The sequence below is a fragment of the Podarcis filfolensis genome (assembly GCF_964270895.1).
Source record: "Podarcis filfolensis genome assembly, chromosome: 11".
Classification (NCBI taxonomy): Eukaryota; Metazoa; Chordata; class Lepidosauria; order Squamata; family Lacertidae; genus Podarcis; species Podarcis filfolensis.
The window spans coordinates 1,234,386-1,255,858 of record NC_139613.1 but is presented as its reverse complement, the minus strand read 5'-3'; the positions used below and the strand labels follow the sequence as shown (position 1 = coordinate 1,255,858).

At 52.0% G+C, this 21,473-nt stretch overlaps 1 protein-coding gene across 1 annotated transcript; it reads right to left on the bottom strand.

Moving 5' to 3' along the window:
• Positions 1-3,953: 3,953 nt before the first annotated feature.
• Positions 3,954-18,866, bottom strand: LOC310744320 (uncharacterized protein). Its single transcript, XM_083575430.1, has 3 exons — positions 18,701-18,866; positions 16,532-16,583; positions 3,954-13,667 (listed from the first exon to the last, which is right to left on the bottom strand). The coding sequence occupies exons 1-3, from the start codon at positions 18,863-18,865 to the stop codon at positions 4,042-4,044; spliced, it is 9,843 nt and encodes a 3,280-aa protein (XP_083431556.1). The 5' UTR covers position 18,866; the 3' UTR covers positions 3,954-4,041.
• Positions 18,867-21,473: the final 2,607 nt, after the last annotated feature.

Here is a 21,473-nt window from a genome sequence, read left to right as displayed (position 1 = left end):
AGATTTGCCCCTCTTTAATCCACAGCTGGAGGAATCCCAGTTGCAGGAAAACGCAAGCAGGGAGAGTTCTGCTCTTGTGTTCGAATCCTGCTTCCTGGTTCCCCAGAAGAGGCATCTGGTTGGCCCCTGCTTATGTTCAAAACTCACCTCCCATTTGAAAAGCACTAAAACAGAAAGGAATGCAATGGCTGTTTCTGTACAGTGGTACCTCTGGTTGCGAACGGGATCCGTTCCAGAGCCCCGTTTGCAGCATGAGCAGAACACAACCCGCATCTGCGCGTGTGTGGGTCGCAATTTGCCACTTCTGAGCATGCGCGTGACGTCATTTTGAGCGTCTGTGCATGTGCGAGCGGCAAAACCCGGAAGTAAACCTTTCTTGTACGTCCGGGTCGCAGCAGGACGCAACCTGAAAAGATTTAACCTGAAGCAAATGTAACAAGAGGTATGACTGTACATGCAATTTATTGGTGGATGGGAGAAAAATCAACTGGACTCAGACTCTGGGTACAATATGTGTGTATTTGAGAAAGAGGTGGGGTGAGGAAGGGAGAGAGAGAGAGAGAGAAAATTTCACACCCAACTTTCACATTTAGAAAGATATTTGGCATCGCAGACACTATTGCTGAATTTCCCCAAACAGATTAGACTTTTCCTAACTCATGAAACTCTGTGAGGCTCCCATGAGGTGGATGGAATCTGCCTTGGAATGTCCTCCACAGCCAACCAACTTGGCCACCTCCTTAGGAACATCATTCAACATTCAGCCTCATTGGAAGATTCCTGGAGTCACAGAACTGTAGAGTTGGAAGGGACCCCTGGGGTCATCTAGTCCAACCCCCTGCAATGCAGGAATCTCAGCTCAAGCATCCATGACAGACGGCCACCCAACCTGGTTCAAGACAGTCCTTCTTCACATAGTTCATAGTTAAAACTATGGAACTCCCGCCTACAGGAGACAGGGGTGGTTTAAAAAAGAGATTAGACGAATGCATGGAGGAGAGGGCTGTTGATGGCTACTCTCTCCCTTCCCAGTTGGAGGCAGCAATGCTTCTCGATACCAGTTGCTGGAAACCACAGGAGGAGAGAGGGCTCTTGTGCTCGGATCCTGTTTTCGAGTTTCTGACGGGCATCTGGTTGGCCACTGTGAGAACAGGATGTTGGGCTACATGGGCCATTGGCCTGATCCCACAGGCTCTACTTATGACATTCAGGGACAAGACAGGCTGGAACGCCCAGTTTTCTGTTTTCTGTTTTAAATTTTTTTAAATACTTTTATTTTGCTTTAAACAAATACAGATAAACATAAACAACCAAAATTACAAAAGAAAAATCCTTAATAATAATAATAATAAAGCTAAAAATCTACAAAAAATATCAAAGTACATGGCATAGAACATAAGCCATTATGGGAAAGAAAAAAGGAAAAGGAAAGGAGGAGGAGGAGGAGAGAAGGGAGGGAGGGAAGGAGGGGAAAGGAGGGAAAGAAAAAAAAGAGGAAGATGAGCCAAAACACAAGAAGGCTCATCTATTGTATGCTTCCGTCAAGGTCATAACAGATCATTATTCTTATCAATTGTCTCTATCTGCATTCCATGGAATCCTTCATCTTGGTATCAGGGAACATTTCCCTGTGCATGTACCATTCTAAACATAACCAGTTCTTTCTTTGTTGTTCAGTCATTTAGTCGTGCCCAACTCTTCATGACCCCATGGACCAGAGCATGCCAGGCACTCCTGTCTTCCACTGCCTCCCGCAGTTTGGTCAGACTCATGTTTGTAGCTTCAAGAACACTGTCCAACCATCTAGTCCTCTGTCGTCCCCTTCTCCTTGTGCCCTCAATCTTTTGCAGCATCAGAGTCTTTTCCAGGGAGTCTTCTCTTCTCATGAGGTGGCCAAAGTCTTGGAGCCTCAGCTTCAGGATCTGTCCCTCCAATGAGCACTCAGGGCTGATTTTCTTCAGAATGGAGAGGTTGGATCTTCTTGCAGTCCACGGGACTCTCAAGAGTCTCCTCCAGCACCAGAATTCAAAAGCATCCATTCTTCGGCGATCAGCCTTCTTTATGGTCCAGCTTTCACTTCCATACATCACTACTGGGAAAACCATAGCTTTAACTTAATGAACCCTTATCCCCTAGATCTTAATGAACCCTTATCCCCTAGATAATTATTTAATCATTCCCATTCTTCTTTCACCATCTTTTTAGGTTTATTTCATCTGTTAGCTTTGCAAGCTCCAAGTACTCACACAATTTGACTACCCATTCATCTTTGTTTTTGTTGTTTAGTCGTTTAGTCGTGTCCGACTCTTCGTGACCCCATGGACCAGAGCACGCCAGGCACTTCTGTCTTCCACTGCCTCCCGCAGTTTGGTCAGACTCATGTTTGTAGCTTCGAAGACACTATCCAACCATCTCGTCCTCTGTCGTCCCCTTCTCCTTGTGCCCTCCATCTTTCCCAACATCAGGGTCTTTTCCAGGGAGTCTTCTCTTCTCATGAGGTGGCCAAAGTATTGGAGCCTCAGCTTCACGATCTGTCCTTCCAGTGAGCACTCAGGGCTGATTTCCTTCAGAATAGATAGGTTTGATCTTCTTGCAGTCCATGGGACTCTCAAGAGTCTCCTCCAGCACCAGAATTCAAAAGCATCAATTCTTCGGCGATCAGCCTTCTTTATGGTCCAGCTCTCACTTCCATACATCACTACTGGGAAAACCATAGCTTTAACAATACGGACCTTTGTTGGCAAGGTGATGTCTCTGCTTTTTAAGATGGTGTCTAGGTTTGCCATCGCCTTTCTCCCAAGGAGCAGGCGTCTCTTAATTTCGTGGCTGCTGTCACCAACTGCAGTGATCATGGAGCCCAAGAAAGTAAAATCTCTCACTGCCTCCATTTCTTCTCCTTCTATTTGCCAGGAGGTGATGGGACCAGTGGCCATGGTCTTCGTTTTTTTGATGTTGAGCTTCAGACCATATTTTGCGCTCTCCTCTTTCACCCTCAATAAAAGGTTATTTGATTCCTCCTCACTTTCTGCCATCAAGGTTGTGTCATCTGCATATCTGAGGTTGTTGATATTTCTTCCAGCAATCTTAATTCCGGCTAGGGATTCATCCATCCCAGCCTTTCGCATGATGAATTATGCATATAAGTTAAATTCATCTTTAGTGGGTGTATTTTTATCTTTCCAGTGTTTTGCCACTATAACATTTGCTGCTGACGTTACATACATAAATAACCTGGTTTTATTTGTGTAAAAATTCTTCCGGTTTCTTGCTAAATGTAGTTTTTATCAATCTCTTTATCTCTTCATAAATCATATTCCAAAACCTTTGTATCTCTAGACAGGACCACCACATATGGTAGTATGTTCCTATCTGTTCCTGGAATGCCCAGTTTTCTAATGGTTTTGTATTAAGGTGGGGTTCCACCCCATGTCAGATCAGATATCTTTAAAAAAACAAAACCTGAACATATCTCGAAAGCCCATGCTTATATTTATAGTCCTCTAGGTTTGAGAGAGAGTTGGGTAGTTGTCCAGTACTGAAAACGTGCCTGTCACCTGCTAACTGCCTGAGATGCTCCGACATCACAGAATGTTCACAAACATTCTGGGTTCTGTCGGCAGCAAGACTTGCAAAAGAGGCTTAGAGGAGGACCCAGGAGGCAGAGGAAGAAATGGGAAGAGAGACATGATAGAAAGCAGCAACAACAACAGTCTGAGGGAGAAGAAGGGATGTTGGGCAGAAGGCTCAATGCTCAGGGAAGAGGGAGGCAGAAGGGCAACAGAGGAAGGAGGCCTTTACCATTGGGAAACTTGATCAAGAATGGGACCTTGTAGGGGTTCGACTGGATGACGCTAGGGGTCCCTTCCAACTCTACAACTCTATGATTCTTTGCATATCTGGTTAATGTAACAGAAAGAGCCCTCTGAAAATTCCAGCCAAGGAAGAGCATCTTAACAAAAGCAGAGGTTTTTTATTTTCTTACAAATAAAACAAAACACAGACTATTATTTACAAACCAATAAAATAATAAAAACATAAAACCTATACACGATTTTCCTCCTCGCTGTCTGTTGAGCTCCAGAACGCCCTGCGCCTCAAAAGAATCTTCTCCTTTAGGTTGCGGAAGGGATCTTCGGAGGCTGCCCCGCTCCGCCTGCCCATGTGTCTTGTGAAAGCAGAGCCCCGGGGGTGGTGGCTCCTCCCAGGAACACCAGCATGAGACACTTCTGGAGCTGCATGCCCACTTGCCGCTGTGGCGTGGCAGTCCTCAGGCCGTGGTTCCAAAACGCCACTTTGGAAAAAGGCCCTGCTCTTCGGCTGCCCCCTTAAAGGAGCTCCCATTTGCCCACTGGGCACACCCACAAAACATTGCTGTGCAAATCTCACTCGGATAACGGATCTCTGGTGCAGCCTCCCCCCTTTCCCTGGGGGTGTCCCCACTTGCAGGCCCAGAGGTCGCTCTCTCCACGCCTCGCTGCTTGAGGCACTGCTCAATGGCCTCTCCGTCCCCCTGGTGCTGAGCCTAGTTTTCCTGGTGCTGGATGCCCCATCCTTGCCCCCAGCTCCCCTCCTGGACAGCCTTCCTGGGCTGGGAGTTTTCTGCCTTCTCCCCTCTCTGCCCCCACAAGACCTCGCACCCGAAGCCTTGCTCCTGCTCCTGGTCGAGGCCAATGCACTGTCCGGCCCCGTGGACCTCTCTCTGGTGTGGCTCGTTCTGGAGGACCTCCCCAGAAAATGTGGGTTGGAGGCTGAGCTTGCGGAAAGGCCAGGTCTGTTCTGGGATCTTGTGTTCTCCGCCGGAGATGGGTGTGCTTCTGAAACACTGGTTCTGCGGGCTTCCTTGTCACTCTGAACCACAGAACGGACTCCCGTTTGCCTCTTAGAGACTCCTCCTTTCACAGCAGGATCAGCACCCCTGCGAGGCTCAATCCTGAACCCATCAGTCTTGCCCACCTCCTCTTCTTCCTCCAGGCAGCTGGCAGTGGGGGCTCCTGGCTGGATGCCCCCTTTCCAGGTTACTCTCCGCCTCTCCTGGCTTTGCAACCAGATGTGCAGCCCGTGCTTCAGGTTCAGTTTCCCCTCCAGGATGGCAGAGATGATGAACAAGCGCTTTTCCGCATCCTCGGCGGGAGAGGCCGTTTCTCTCTGAGGTCTCCTGACAGCCTCAGCCGCTTTGGGGCAGGATGCTGCCCCAGGCCTCTCGCCCACATTCTGATCATCATCAGCGCAGGGCTCCTCTCTTGCCAGTCTCTCTCTGCTGTGGATGGCTTTGCTGCCCCGGTGCCGGACCCTCTCCCTCTTCCGTTCTTTGCTGAAGGGCGACTGGTCCTCTGCTGGCAGGGGGCACGGCATTGGCGGGTGGTCAGGTGGTGTCTTCAGAAAAATGCCTTCAGAGGCTGAGATGCTGCTGGCTTCAGGCATCCTCTCTACACCCGTCTCTTCTGCATCTGAGTGAAACCAGTCGGACGGAGGGGCTGGAAATTCTTCACCAGTACCCAGAAAACATCTGGATGAGAGGTGCCGGTTGGAGCCTCCTGAGGCTTCGGAGCCCTCACATGAAGCCTTCCTGCTTCCTTCAGCAGCTGGGAGAAAAGCGTTGTGCTGCTGCTGCTGCTCCAGAGATCTCCTGCTTACGCTGAGGGGTGGAGAAGGAGGTTTCAGGCCTGTGCCGACTTCCCCTCTCTGCCCATCAGCCCAGCCCCTTGGCTCTGTGGGTGCAAACAGGGTTCTGTGGTCCTCCTGGGTCTGGAAGGTTGGCCCCACCCTACCTGCTGCAGACAGCCCAAGGCTGGCCTTTTCCCCATGGATCTGGCCCCTCAGTCTCTCCTGGCATTCTTTGTCCAGCCTGGGCACCATGGCCTCGTAGGTGGACTGTGGCGAGATAGCATGGGACAGGTGCACAAAGGACCCCAGAGTTCTCTGGGAGATGTGGGCCCCAAGCAGGCCACTGGCTGCTCCTTCAGAAGACTTGCGGGGGCCCTCCTGTTCTGGGAGGTTAATATCCACCCTGCTTTCCGCAAAGGACAAACTGGGTTCTTCCTGGGTTTTGTTTCTTTCTGGAGAGGGGGAGGAGCCGCTTCCTGCACCCTTGGCCATGGCGGGGGCCTCTTCCTGCTGCTGCCAACCTTGATGTGCATCCGTCCCATAGGGGAACGTCCTGTTTTTCTGATAAGTGGTGGTGTGGCTCATGCAGGTAGAGCGGGTAGCAATTTCTGGGGATGGAGATGGTGGCGTTGGTTCTACTGGATGCTGGCGGTTCTGCATCATTCTCCGGAGGCTGAGGTCCAGCCACTCTGAAATCTTCTCTTTATCCCAAAGCAATGTTTCGATGCAACTTTCCAGGGCTGATTCAACACTGCTGTCCAGAGAGCTGCGTTCCAAAGAGTTGATAAGTTGGTTGCCGCTAGGCCTGGCATCCTGCTTGTGGTCCTTAGGCCGAGCCGACAGAGGGGGAGGCGGCAGGATCCCACACTCCTCCTGTGGCTCCCGAAAGGTTCCTGGGTCCTGCAAAGACATGCCCAGAATGAATCTCAGCTGAGGGGTGCCCTGCAATGCCCTTCCTTTGGAACATGGGCTCCTTGACACACTCCCTCCATGTTTCCTCTCCTGGCCGCTGCCTCCCAGTGAGGTCACTGCTGAGAGATGGTGTCTTGGGGAAATAGAGGGAGAGGCTACACAAGAAGTAATTCTCCCACCGTGTCCCACTTGAAGCCGCAGTTCGGTCCGGTGGCCCTGTGGCTTCTTCTGCAAGCCTGAGTGGGATCCCACTTTCCCTTCCTCCACAGATCGGTCTCCAAAGACCCTGAGTGGTTTATAGTAGCGGTGAAGTCTGGGCTGGGAATGGCGAAGGAACAGCTTCAGCGAGTCCTGGATCTGCTCAGAAACACGCCATCTGCAGGCCACAGCCAGTCTTCCAGGGTGCGTGGCCACACGCAGCTTAGCATCCTGCCATGTGCTCTGGCCACAGACCTGGCCTCCTCCTGGAGCCTGTGGGGGGCTCTCCGCTTTGACGCTTGTTCTCTCTCTGACCTGTGGCCTCTCATGGGCTCCTCTAGTTCCCTCTCCTCCCTTTGGGGCCAGAGCTTGTGGCTGCTCCCCAGCGGCTCCTGATGCCTTTTCTGCTAAAGGCCTTTCCCCATCTGCATGTCTTTCTTCTTCGGAAGACGGACACTCCGTGGGGACATTCCCTTCCTCGGCAGCCTCCGAACTCGTATCGGTGGTGCTGCTTTTTTCCTCCATGGCCTCTGGGCTTCCATCTGCAGCAGCTAATTCCTCTGCCCCCTCTTGGCTCCCAGGAGGAACTCTGTTGTCTCCCTCTTCTCCAGCATGTCCAGTCTCACCAACACGACCCGTGATTTCCTCCTCCTCCTCCTCCTTCTCCTCCTCCTGGGCGTGGCCCATGGCTGTGACCCCCTGACTCTCTCCAGCCACACTCATTTCATCTTCTGTTGCTGGAGGGCTTTTGCAAGGGACACCTGCAGACTGTGGGCTCTGTGTCTCAGGTGTGCTCATTTCCCCTTCCTTTGGCCTTGGAGCCCACTCTGCCACAACTCCTTCTGCAGCCAGTGGGATCTCATAAACCACACTCCCATTCCCTGCATCCTGTGGGCTTTCACCACCAAGACCTTTTGTGGCCTCTGGCATCTCACTAGCAGCATTATCTCGAAGCTCTGGTGCAGGAAGGCTTTCTCTTTCTGTGGCTGCTGGTCTCTCACTAGTAACCGTGGTCATTTCTTCAGAAGTGGCTTGTGGGATCTCCTCTGTGATCTCTGCTTCCTCTGTGGGCTGTGGGCTCTCAGAAGCAATGTCCTCTGTGGCTTGTGGGCTACCACTGCTTCTTTCCTCTGTCACTTGTTTGGTTTGGGTAGCTGCTGTGTTTTCTCCACTAGCCTGTGTGATCTCATGAGGGGTGCTTATTGCTTCTGTAGCATTTGGGTTCTCGCCATCTGATTCTTCCAGCTGTGGGCTCTGAGCATCAGTCTTTTCTTCCTTTGTGGCCTCCTGTGGGCTCTCTGCAGCTATGCCCTCATTCTCTTCGGCTCGTGATATCCCACCACTCACTTCCTCCCTGCCCTGCCGTTGGTCATCCGTGATGTCTGCTTCACTAGGAGAAGGCAGGTTCCCATCAGAGATGTTCATTTCCTTGTTCCTCTCTGTAGCCATGCTTCTGTCACCAACAAGACCCCCAAAATGACAGCGCTGAACAGCCAACTCAAGCCGGGCGATATCTTCTGTGGGCATAATAGTCATGGTGATGCCACGAGGCCACAGGGCCCCTTGGCCAGCAAGGATCAGCTTGGGAAGGGGTTGTCCTAAAAGGCGGTGTGCAGGTAGCTCAGAGACCCCAGCAGCAGCAGCTGGGGAAACCCCAAACTGGAGCTCCATATGTTTCTTAGCTAGGTGAAACCACATTGCCCTCAAGCTCTTGGACTCCAGTGTGGGGAGTGGATGAGCTGCATTTTGTGTGGGGCTGGCCACTCCTCTTCTTCTGCAGGCGTCCTGCTCTGTGCCCACAGCCCACCGTACTGGAGCACTCCCAGAGCTGGGCCAGATCTCATCCAGACAAGACCTCGGACCTTTTCCTACTGGCGCATCAGCCAATGACAGCAACTGAAGGGACTGGGCCACCCTCCTGGGCAACCCCCATTGGTGTTGGAGATTCCTCTTACGCATGTGAAACTCTAAGCGGCTGCAGATTTCTTGAGGTAGGAAAATTGGCTCTTGTTGAACGATGTGAACCTGAACCACCTTGGTTCTTTGGGGGGTGGGCAGGAGGGGAAAGTCTCCTACAAAGGCCCTCAGCGATTTCTGGACAAGTCCCGGGAGGCACCATGCATGGTGGAGCTTCTTCTTCATGACATGAACTTCTAAGGCTTCTCTTTCCCTGTCCAGAAGGAACAGCGTTTGTGCCTCCTTGAACTCAATGACGGGCCTTTTCCTAGGTCCCAGGGGCTCAGTGAATGGTCTGGGCACCATCCTGCTCAGATACTCCATGTCGTCTGTCCCCATATCTCCCCACAGGGATGCCAGATGCCTGCCCTGAACAGCCAGGTCCACTTGCTTGACGTCACCCATGGGGAAGTGGGGCCAAGAGGAGCAACGAGGCTGGTGCAGCATAAAGCCAGGAGGGATCACCTTGGGGAGGGGTTGCCTGGGGGAGAGGTGCGCCCATGCCCAAGGGAGGCTGGTGAAATCTTGGGGGTCCTTCAGCTTCACCTCCAGGTTCTTCTTCGCCAAGTGGAGATGCAACTCGTCCGTGACTTGACCTTGCCATAGTGTGTTCCAGCCCATTCCAGTCCTGACTTCTGACATTTCAGGAACCATCCCACAGTCAGGACACTGGGGGTGGTCTTTCCTGTACCCAGCCCCTCCCAGGCCAAAGGTACTGCTCCCAAACTCAGGGCCAAGTTGCTTGATAGACTCCAGAACCCTCCTGGGCAGCCTCCACCGTCGCTGGATCTCCAGCCTCTGAATGTGGAATTCTAAGCCCCTGAAGGCGTTTCGCGGAAGGAGCAAGGATGGCTCCTGCCGAAGAACATGGATGTGGACTTCAGACTTTGGGGGGCTAGGCGGTGGGGGAGCCCTTTGCATGAAGCCCACCAGAGATTTCTGGATGAGGCCTGGGAGACCCCACTGATGCTGGATCCTCTTTGTTCGAATGTGCAGCTCTAAACTCTCTCTGACCTGGGCTTCAAGGAATGGCATCGGCTCCTCTAAGAACTCCACATCCATGTCTCTCGGGGGCCTGGAGGGCAGCTTGGGCTTCAGGGCATCCACAGTCACTACATAGCTTCTGTCCAGCCCCCAAAGGGATGCCAAGTGTTTGCGTAGGATGGCCAACTCCACCTGGGCCACCTCCGCTGGCCGTATAAATGGCAGGAACTTGCTGCGTGGTTGTGGGGCCCAGTGGCCTCGGGAGGCTGGCTTGAGGAGGGGTGGCCTCCAAGACACCGGCGCACCTTGGCAAGACTCTCTTACAACATCTGGGGAAAACTCCACACACTTCTTAGGAAAGGGGAGCTGCATCTTCTCCCAGACCTTTGGTCCAGATGCGTTGAGGAGCTGAGTCGTCGGTGGAAGAGAGCCAGCCCTTGTCCTTCCAGCCCCCTGAACTTCCAACTCTTCCCCAACCCAAGACTCTGTCACTTTCCTCCGGCTTCTGCCTAGTGGTGGAAGACGAGGCCTTGGGGCTTCCTCTCCCAGGACTGCTGTCTCAGGCCATAGACCCAATGATCTCAGGGACTGAAGGACCCTCCTGGGCAAGCCCCATTGCTGCTGGAGCTTCCTTTTTTGGATATGCTTCTCCAGCCAGTCACAAACACCAGCTGGAAGGAATGACAGCCCCTGTTGCCTTATCTGGAGGTCCACCATTGCCATGTGTGGGGTCTGCGGTGAATGAGCCCCACCTGAAAAGCCTGCCAGAGACCTCTGGACAAGGCCAGGGAGGCCCCATTCATGCTGGATCACCTTCTTGTTGACGTGAAGCTCCAAGGCCTCTCGGTCCAGGACTGAAAGAAACAGTGTCTCGGATTCCACAAACACGGGTGCTCTTTCGGGCCTGGGAGGTTGCAAGGACGGCCTGGACCCCACCCCACCCAGAGCTTCTACATAGTGGGTGCCCAGTCCCCAGAGGGACATTAAGTGGTTGTGCCGTATGGCCAGTTCAATTCGGCCTATGTCTTCTGGCCTCTGGGAGGGCAGGAAGTGGCTGCGGGCCTGGGGGGGCTTCTGGCTGGGTAGGATGAGCTTGGGGAGGGGCTGCCTCACTGAGGGGGACGTGCTTTGTCCAGAAGGTCTGGTCAAGGCAGGCAGGAGCCCCAGCTGTGCTGCCACACACTTCCTGCCTAGGTGGAACGTCACCTTCCCTGTGTCTCTAGCAGGCAGAGGGGGCCTAGGATGACCCCATGGGGAGGAAGCCGCCACCATCCTCCTTTTCCTGGACCTCTGCTCTGTGCCTCCCCCAACCCCAACCTCCGGGTAAAACGTCCTGAGAGATTCAAGGACCCTCCTGGGCAAGCACCATCGCTGGAGCAAGACTCTCTTCCGCACGTTCCTCTCCAGCTCTTGCAAGGCGGCATTGCTGAGGAAGGGGACCTTGTCAGCCAGGAGGACGGTCACCTCCACGTGCCCACGTGCCCGCAAACGGGGGGCATCTGAGGAAAGGGAGTGGAGGGATCTCTTGACAAGGCCTGGCAGTTCCCAAAAGTGCTGCAGCTTCTTCTCCCTCACATGCCACTCGAGATCTTCCCGGGTTCCTTGGCTGAGGAACGGAGTGTCCACTGAGGCAAAGTCAAGCATGGCGCCCTTGCTGGATGAGGGAGGAGAGGGGGCCTGAGCTGAGGCCTTCTGGAGCTGGAGAGAGGGGGACTTTCCACAGAGTGTAGGCAGTCCCCACTGGCGGGACAAGTCTTTATGGGTGACGTTGAGCTCCAGGCGGTCCAGGACGGCCTGCTCCACAAAGGGAAGCTCTTGGGACTGTGGCCGCTGGGCGAGTCTCAACCCAGGCAGTTCAGGCCTCCTGAGATGGCCATCAGGGGCCTGAGACAAATGCTGTGCAGGGTCAAACAGCTTCAGTTGAATTTCCAGAACCTTTTTGGCCACGTATCTCTGGAGTGCTGAGTTTGGAGGGTGCTCTGGACTTGGTGCCTCTGTAAGCGGTGGCTGTCTCAATCCCCTTTCCCCTCGGATGGACTCTGAGGCCTTCTCTGAACCCCTGGGTGTCTCTGCAGGCAGAGGGGAGCACGGTCTGACTGTGTGCTGCTGAGATGCCGTCACCCACTTGGGAAGGCCCCGCTGCCTCTCTGGGATCTTGCTCCTGATCTGGCCATCCATCTGCCTCGTGGTCTCCAGGGTGATGAAGGTGGGCAGGGAGCTGTCAGGGAGGACCTCCCCTTCCACTCGCAAGGACAGCATGGGGAACAAGCGGGGCTCTTGTGGTGGAGGTGGGACAAACTGCTGCAAGGACCACTGCACCAGGCTGGGCTGATCCTCCTGGGGCTCAGCCTTCTTCCTGGCGAGGTGGGATTCCAGCTGCTGCTGTGCATAGTGGGGCAGAAAGGACTCTTCCGCATGCCCAGATTCAGTGGTGGGATGCCTCTGAGGTGGTGTGGTTGCCAGCTCCAGAGCACTGGGCACCTTCTGGGTATAGGACTGAAGATATTTGCTCCTGATGTTCACGTCCACGCAATACGCCTTCCTCCAGAGACCCAGGCTTGGCCCACAGCGTGGCTGAGGGTGGCTTCTTTGCTGTGGGATCAGCTTGGGCAGGGGTAGTTTCCCCACGCCTGGGGAGGCCGTTTCCGAGAAATCCCCCATGAGTTCAGAAAATGCCTCCTTCCCATTCTCAAGCAACTTCTTCACAGCATCAGCTTGGGGGTCAGTTAAGGAATATAGGGCAGATTTGAGGGTGCCACTCCCAGCTGTGGAGATGAGGTGGGGAGCATGCTGATGTGGTTCTTCTGCCTTCGGGTGCTTGACTCCTCCTAGGCCTTCCTCTTCCATGGATGTAGAGGAGATCTTGTCTATCGTGTGATGAGAGACCATCTTCCTGTGCCAGAAGGTCCTCTGGGCTCCCCTTGGTAGCCCCTGATGCTTGCGGAAAGTCACTCTCTTCACGTGCTGTTCCAGCCTCTTCCTGCTGGCCACAGCCATGAAGGGGAGATCCTGAGGCCTTGTCACTGCATCTGCCTCCCTCTTTGTGGACCCCAGAAATGTGGGGTCTGGGGCAGGAGGCAAAGAGGTGTTGAGGAGGCTCAAGGGCAGCCCCAGGTCGTGCTGAAGCCTCTTCACAACCAAGTGCAACTCCAAGGTCATGCGTGCCACATTGGACATGAAAGGAGTGTCCACAGAAGCAAATTTGTGCCTCTGATGCTTGTGAGATCCAGGTGAGGCCTTCAGGGGCCAAGAATGACTGTACCTTCTTCGTTGAGGAAGAAAATGCCCACCCTGACCATCCTCTTCCTCGCTCTCAGAAGAGGCGTTGCTCTCGCTCGGAGAGGAAGTTTCATATTTTTCCTGCTTAGGAAGTGGGGCTTCATGCAGCCCCCAAATCCTGCCCCTGTCTTGGCTACGGATGGGTGAGGAGGACAGGCTGGAAGAGGAGCTGCTGGAAGACTGCTCAGGTGGTCTAGAAGAGGTCCTGGGGTGGTCTTCTTGGTCTCCCAACTCTTTGTTGGGGCCTGGGCCTGTTTTGCACCAGGGGGCAGCCGGGCTGTGGGGTTGGGAGTGTGGAGGGCCTGGGCCTGGGGCTGACGAGCTGGGGCCCTGGAAACGAAGGCTGCTTGCAGGGTGGCGGGGATGCAAACAGGGCGGCTCCTCCTGCTGCTGCTCCTTGCGGCTGTGAGGGTGCTGCCCCTTCCAGGGCAAGGGGGCTGCTTCCAGGCCCGGACTGAGGTCCCCAGGGTTAGGGGCAGGGTTGCTTCTGCTCAGCGGAAAGGTAGCACTTCTCCCCAGGACAGGAATGGCTGGCAGGCTGGAGCGCTCTATGTACGAGCCAGTGGGCAACCCCGCCAGGTGGCTTCGTTGGGCCAGCCGCTCGGCCTCTGCAGCGGTGCAGGCACACAAGGGACAGGCTGCGTTGTCACACAGCAACCTGCGGATGGAGATGCTGGGGCTGGTCCTGTCTAGCAGCTGCCAAGTCACTATTTCTCTCTCCCAGACTCTGGGGCCTGCAAGGAGACAGGAAGGCACCGGTCAGCTTTCCTCCAGACCCAGAGCCCCTTTCCTGCCATATACATGCACACCTGCGATTCCTCTCAGTATTTTCATCCCTCCCATTGCAAAGATCACCAGATCATGTTTGTTTTACTTTCTGTATCAGAGAAAGGAGGGAGCAGAAAACACTCTTCCAGACTTCCCTCCCTAGCACTGTGCTGGTTTTTCTTTGATCTGTCTAGAGACTAAGTGGCAGCGTGAGAGAGAGCTGACTCTCTCGTGCATGTCCGTTATGTTCTTTTGTTTTGTTTAATCAGTACAGTGGTACCTTGGGTTAAGAACTTAATTCGTTCCAGAGGTCCATTCTTAACCTGAAACTGTTCTTAACCTGAAGCACCACTTTAGCTAATGGGGTCTGCTGCTGCCGCTGCACCACCAGAGCACAATTTCTGTTCTCATCCTGAAGCAAAGTTCTTAACCCGAGGTAATATTTCTGGGTTGGTGGAGTCTGTAACCTGAAGCGTATGTAACCTGAAGCGTATGTAACCCAAGGTACCACTGTAGTAATAAAATTAGGTATGCAACAAAACCTCCACTGTTTCGCTTCCATTACGCTGCTACTATTGAGTTGCTCACAACAGCAAATGTGATTCCACTGCACCAGGACCTGTTCTAGAGGAACGCTGCGCTCTGCTGTTTCTGCGTTCCTGTGATCGGAGGGTCAGTGAAGGTGTTCCCGACACCCAGCCCATGCAGGCGCTGAATGCACCAGCTCTAAAGGGTGTACGGACAATTCCTTCATTGCAGGGGGATGGCTTAGATGACCCCTGGGTCTGCAGTTCTGCAGTTCTACAGACCTGCCACACCTGGGCTATGTTTTCAGTGCCAGGAAATGCTGCTGTGGCATACTGGGAATGCTGAGGGTGGCAGGAGAGGATATATTGTTTATTAATATCCTTCCGAACTTGCGCTAGCAAGTTCCTTTATATAGCAGTTACATTCCCCCTTTTTATATGCACAGCAGATAGCTGGTTGCAGGCTCATGTGAGCCTCTCACTATTATACAATTCAGTCTGTCTCAGATAGAATTGTACATTCCTGGTAAGTTCCCTTGAATCTTTCTTAAAAGAATAAAGACACGACAATCTTATTCAAAGTCAATAAAAGGCATTTACTTACATCAGTTCACAGTTGGATACCCGAAGGCAGAGTTACTTACAAATATGTACATGTGGGTCTACCCCATATGGGGGAATAATCCCAGTACTTCTGCTAGCTGAGAGCAAGCAGAGCAGTCCTAGCTAGAAGCTGGTCAAACGAAGAAGGAAGTCAAAAAGAGAGAGGTGTGCTGTGTGACTCCTCCTTTTGTTACCTGGACAGGTTAGGTCACGCACATGCAAAAGGAAGGATGCTCCAGCCAGGAGGAACAGGAAGTTTTGACTGGCTGGACCAAACATTCCCTTGCGTGTCTTCTCTAGCATTGCAAGGAATGTTGTGCTTGACTGCCTCTCATGGGCCACATCCCACACAGACATCACCTCATGAGATACACCAACGCCGCTTCATGCCTCCCAAATGAGGATTCTCCATGCAGCGTCTGGAAAATGCTCCCGTCAAAACACAGAGGTCAGCAGCTGCTGCAGCTCCCGGGTGGCTCATGCTAAGCATAAAAAGCACAGGCAGAACACCTGCAACAGGGACCCTCACAGTCCAGCATCATAGAATCATAGACCCGTACGGCTGGAAGGGACCACAAGGGCCATCTGGTCCAACCCTCTGCAATGAACAAATCTTTCACCCAACGTGTGGCTCAAACCCACAACCCTGAGATTAAAGGCCTCACGCTCTACCCAGTGGCGTAGCGTGGGGGGTGCAGGGGGGGCCCGGCCGCACCGGGCGCAACATCTGGGGTTAGGGCAAATCCACGGGTTAGGGGGCGCAAATTACTTGCCTTGCCCTGGGTGCTGACAACCCACGCTACGCCACTGGCTCTACCGACTGAGCTATCCCAAAGGTAATCCCAGAGCGTCCTGTTTTGACAGCGGCCAGACAGCTTTAGAAGGGGGCTCAGCAAATTATTGGGCAATAAGGAGATAAATGGCTCCTAGTCACAATGGCCGCATTCTGTCTCCAGGATGGCCTTGGTTGCTCAGATGGCTAGAGCGTGGTGCTGATAATGCTAAGGTTGCAGGTTCGATCCCTGTATGGCAGTGGTTCTCAACCTGTGGGAGCTCTGGCCTTGCTAGCTAGGGGTGATGGGAGTTGTAATTCAACAACATCTGGGGACCCACAGGTTGAGAAAGGCTGCCGTATGGGATAGCTGCATATTGCTGCGTTGCAGGAGTTTGGACTAGATGACACTCAGGGTCCCTTCCAACTCCACAAGCCTATGGATCAGTGACAGTAGTCCTTTCGGTACCAATTGTGGGGCAACACCCGAAGGAGAATGCAGTGGTCGTGATTATGACTGGCATGCCAAGGGACTTAGCAACAAGATGAGATGCAAGCATCTTAAAATCGATTAAAAGTCAAAGGGGAAAACAGCACACAGAATGGAAGTTATCTAAAGTGCTCATCCAACAGTACAATCAAAAGCCCACTTGACTTGCTTGTGGGCTTCCTGCAAGTCACAACAAGAGCCTTGCAGCTGGATCAGCCCATAGAGGGGGCATCTCATTTTGTTGTCCTAGTGGCCACTCAAGGGAATCCCAGAAGAAGAGCCTGAGGGCAGCAGTATTTGGCCCACCTGCCATTCCCAACAACGGGCATCATTCAGAGAGACGCTGCTGCGTCTGACAGCGGAGCAGAGCTAGAAGTTCTGGCTGGTCCCTCTGGGTGTACAGATCCCTGGAATGTGGCTCTTGCCTGAATGCCTTACCTTCTCTTTTGTCAACATTTGCCTGGGGCTGGTCTCTTCTTTCCAGAGGATCCTGCCAGGAAGAGAGGAGGCAGCAAAGTTACTCAGGAGGAAGGGGGTGTCCCTGATCTTCCTGCTTTCTGGAGTCACAGGCTCAGGACTCCCCAACCAATGCACTTGAAAGTCATTTACAAATTAAAACCACGATGAAGCTGTGGAAACGACAGAGCCGCTATGTAGAATCAGCCCAGCAATAAAGGTGTTGGGGGGGCACTAAGATGGTCCAGGGTCTGGAAACCAAGCCTTATGAGGAGCGGTTGAGGGAGTTGGGTATGTTTAGCCTGGAGAAGAGGAGACTGGGAGGTGGTACGATAGCCAGCTTCAAGTATCTGAAGGGTTGTCACAGGGAGGATGGAGCAAGCTTGTTTTCTCCTGCTCTGGAGGACCTGAACCCAGTGGACTCAAACGGCAAGAAATGAGATTCTGACTCAACCTGAGGAAGAACATTCTGATGGTAAGAGCTGTTCAACAGTGGAAAGGACTCCCTTGGGAAGCTGTGGATTTTCCTTCCTTGGAGGTTTTAAAGCAGAGGTTGGATGGCCATTTGCCATGGCTGCTTTAGCTGAGATTGCTGCGCTGCAGGGGGTTGGACTAGAGGACCTTTGGGACTAGAGGACCTTCCAATACTACTGTTCTGTGAAGACTCTTTCCTGTTTACAAGCTATAGAGCATTTTGATCTTTTGTACTCTGCCTGTGCTAGTCCCAGTCCAGCCCTCCATCGAGCCCTGGAGCCTGTTCCCAAGATAGGGGCCTGCCATCTTGTATTATGAAATCATCCACTGGGAAGGTTCTTCATCAATGGCCCGCATCTGGAGTCTGAGCTGATCCCTGTCTTTGGGCAAAAACCCTGTTCTGAGCCTCATCAGACAGGTGTCTTGGGACCAGCAGGCTGTGTGAAGCATAAGGAGGGAAAAGGGAGAGATGGGTGCCTCTTTGAGAGAGCAGGAAGACCACTGGTGGTGAGGTGAGGGTGGTAGAGCTGAAAAAGCAAAGGCCATGGGAAAGGATTTCTCAGAATATGAGGGGGGTAGGGGAGCTTTCAAGGACCAGGAACATCTGCTGGATCCAGAAGTGGACAGAAAACCAGTGTAGGAACATATGGAGGAGACTCCCAGGACCAGAGCCATGAGGAGGGAATGTTTTGGGTCAACATGCATGGATCAAGCTGAAACCACAGAGCATCAGAGAGGATAACACTGGCAAGGGATGCTTGGATTGTGGACCAGAATGCTTGATGAAGGCAAGAGGAAAAGGCCCATATTTCTGTAAATTCATCCAGAGCAAAAGGATGTTTCACAATATGCTTGGTGCACTGAGCTGACCAGTTAACAAACCGCTTACACCAAAATGATGTCACCACAGTGCTGTCGCGATGTCATCACCTTGGGACACTAGTGGCTGATGACCTTTGAAGTGGAATGAGCCGTGTGGTGTGAGTCACCTTCAGATGGCCAGACTATCTCACAAACAGGGGCCCTTGGTCCTTGCCCTCGGTGGGCCAGCCTTAGAGAGAGGAGCAACTGCAATGCGTTATACATGGGGCTGCCTCTGAAGACGCCTCAGAGACTGCAGCTGCTGCCGAATTCAGCAGCCAGGTTGCTCACAGTCAAGACGCTTTGAGCATATAATGCCAATCCTGGCCCAACTGCACTGGCTGCCAATTAGTTTCTGGGCCCAAATCAAATTTTGACCAATAAAGCCTTAAATGGCTCAAGACCACAGTACCCCAAGAAGTGCCACTCTCCATATGTACCTACCTGGGCACTCACCTGAGGTTCTTCTTTATGTGCCTCTTCCATGGGAGGTCCAGAGGCTGGCAAAGCATGAAAACGGGTCATTTCTGGAGCGGATTCCCATTTGTGGAATGCTCTCCTGGGGAACCTTACCTGGTGCCTTCATTACATATATTTAGGAGGAGAAACAAAAGCCTTCCTCCATAACCAGGCCTTTAACTACTGTATCTGTGGCAGTTTAGAAGTGGACGGGATGTTTTTAATGCATTTTTTTCTCCTTTATTTTAATGTAACCATTGGCAGGGCTGTCTGCTTGTTTGCCTGGCTGTAAGTTGCTTTGGGTTGCCCTGGACATGATAGAACAAATTCAGCAAATCATAATAATAACTTGCTCACTTCTTGTGCTACGGAGGCAGGAGTCACAGAAGCTTCCCATCCCACGGAGAAAGAGAAGATTCTCCTCCACATGCTGCCAAGTCTGATGCGCCTCAGGAAGGAGCTACCCTGGATCCTTTTGGTGAGGAAGATGAGGGCCAGGTTGAGGATTCTCCATGTGGACATGCCCCACAGACAATGGAAGCATGGTTCTCCCAGACAATGACGCTCCTCCTGCATTGGCTACAGCTGCATTCTAAAGAACATCACAAAGGAGTGGTTCTCGGCTCATTTCTAGAACCAACAATCAAAAAACAACCTTTGGAACACTCCCTGGGTTCTCTCCATCTGGCACCCAGGAGCATCGCATCAGAAGAGCAGAAAAACTGGTCCCCAGGTCAGTGACAAATTTTGCAGAAATGCACACCTCAGGACTCCATGGGTCTGCACTGCTGTGCCAGATGTGAAGTTAGTGACCCACCAGATTGATGTGGGATGTGAAACACAAGAGCAGTCAAGTACAACATTCCTAGAGTGAACATGCTTACACATGGGGAGGAATGTTTGTCCAGCCAGCAGGTCAACTTCCTGTTTCCTTCTGGGCTGGGACAGACTTCCTCTGCATGTGACTAGAGGTGGGCGTGGCCTCACCTGTGCAGGTAACAACAAAAGCACAGGGCAGGGCAGCCATCTCTCTCTCCTTCTCCACATGCATCGAAGAAGCAACATCTGCTTAGCCAAAGATGCTCTCTTGGCTTCCAGCCAAGAGAGGACAAAGGGACTGTCTCCTTATGAGATAGTTCCCAGGTGTATGTTACTTTTCTAAGCTAAGTCTGCCTTCTGGGATCCAACTGTGAACAGAATGATGTGTGAGTAAACTCTTTTTATACTTTCATAGAAGACTGCGTCATGTCTTATCTTTTATGAGGGAATAAGGGGAAAATACCAGAGCAGTTATTATAGAGGCTTTAGCGAGCCTGAGCAAACGCATCCGCTGCAAGTTTAAAAAGGGGAATGTTACTCTGCTAAATTGTGGAACTTGTTAACACAAGTTGGAAAGGCTATAACCAAACAATATATCCTCTCCTGCATCCCTGAACATTCCCACAATTGATCGAGTGCACTCTTTTGTACAAGTCAAACTGCCCGTGACGAGTGTGTTCCAACGGAAATAGTTGCTACCTGGAGGTAACTAGGCTGTGGACAAGTGTCACCCCATTAGCCCCCATCAGTATGGAACTTTGAGATAGGACAGTAATTCCACCACCCGGATCTTTTGGCTCTTACGGCTGGAGAGTCAGGCAATGGAAATATCTGAGGATGTATTTGATTTGCAAAAGACATTCAATTTCTGGAATAGAAAGTGGCAGAACACCACTTGGCGTGTACAGCGCCCAGCTAAAACCACTCCGACATCACGTGAGTGAAATATGACATAATGACGCATCCGTTTCCCATGCTTGGTGTGGGAGGCGTGTCTTTGCATACAGACAACTCCTAAAGAGGGATGTGGCATCAGGGATCACTGTAATAAACAAAAATCTGCCCTTATTCCTGTATGGGGTATCCAAGAGCCCTTATAGAGTCCTTTGTAGGTTCTCCATCGGTCAGAGAAAATAACAGAGGCCAAACAGAGAATATTGAGAAGCAAAGCAGCTAGTAAGCCTGATCTTTATTGAACTGTTGCAACAGGGTGCCCCCCTCACACGCAGGAAAGGAGGAGGAACCCAGAACAAAGGTGTGCCCGTCCTTACCTAGACATTTTAAATTGCCCCCCCTGGAGTCCAAGACTACCCCCAGAAACATCATGCATACATCACAGAAGGGGTGTAGCTCAAGACCACCCCCAGATACATCATACCTACATCACAGAAAAGGCAGTCTACAACAGAAATCTGAGTACGTTGTTTATCTCCTGTCTGGCAGGTTACGTGTTAATGGTTGGATTGCCTGGGGAGCCTGGCCAGTCTTTTGTAATGATAAATACTTAGTTCCTGAGCCAGGTCACAGGCTCACCCTATCCATACACAGACATACCCTTAAGACAGGATTTGTGAAGGAAAAGACAATGGGGAGGCTTTTCCATTTTCCTTCGACCTTGCAGAGAAAACATTTGGTCAGTTTGGGAGTCAAGATGGTTTCAGGGCTGTTTTCCTGAGCTGCTTCAAACATGTGGTTTATATATTTATGTACGTGTTTGCTTGGTACATTTATGAACATTTATTATATATATAAGACCTTAATTTTTTTATTTCATCACTACACATCTGGTGCAGCAGTGCAGACCCATGGAGTTCAGAGGTGTGCATTTCTGCAAAATTTGTCACCAACCCTTAACTGTCGGGCACCAACTTTTCTGCTCTGAGGATTCCAGACTGTCATTATTTTCCCATGGCGTACTGGAAAAAAGGAGACTAAGAGGAGATATGATAGCCATCTTCAAATATCTCAAGGGCTGTCACATGGAAGATGGAGAAAGCTTGTTTTCAGGCCCTGAGACGGATAGCGACTCCCTCAATATTGAGGGGGCCGAAGCCCCTTCCACCCCCTAGGGTTGACGCCCCTGCCCACAAGCAGGACTTGGGCACAAGCGCACTCTCCCTTCCTCTGGTTTCCAGCAAAGTATTGCACAAAAACCGGCAGCTCCAAAATAACTGACCTTTTTGTGAGAAGGAAGTATCTACCATCCTGCAAACAAATCAGAATGAACGCTCAACAAGCAGGTCATCTGGAAGCCTCCTCTGTGTTCGCATCTGATTTATTGTTATTTTCTTGGAGCAGAATGTGGGGTATT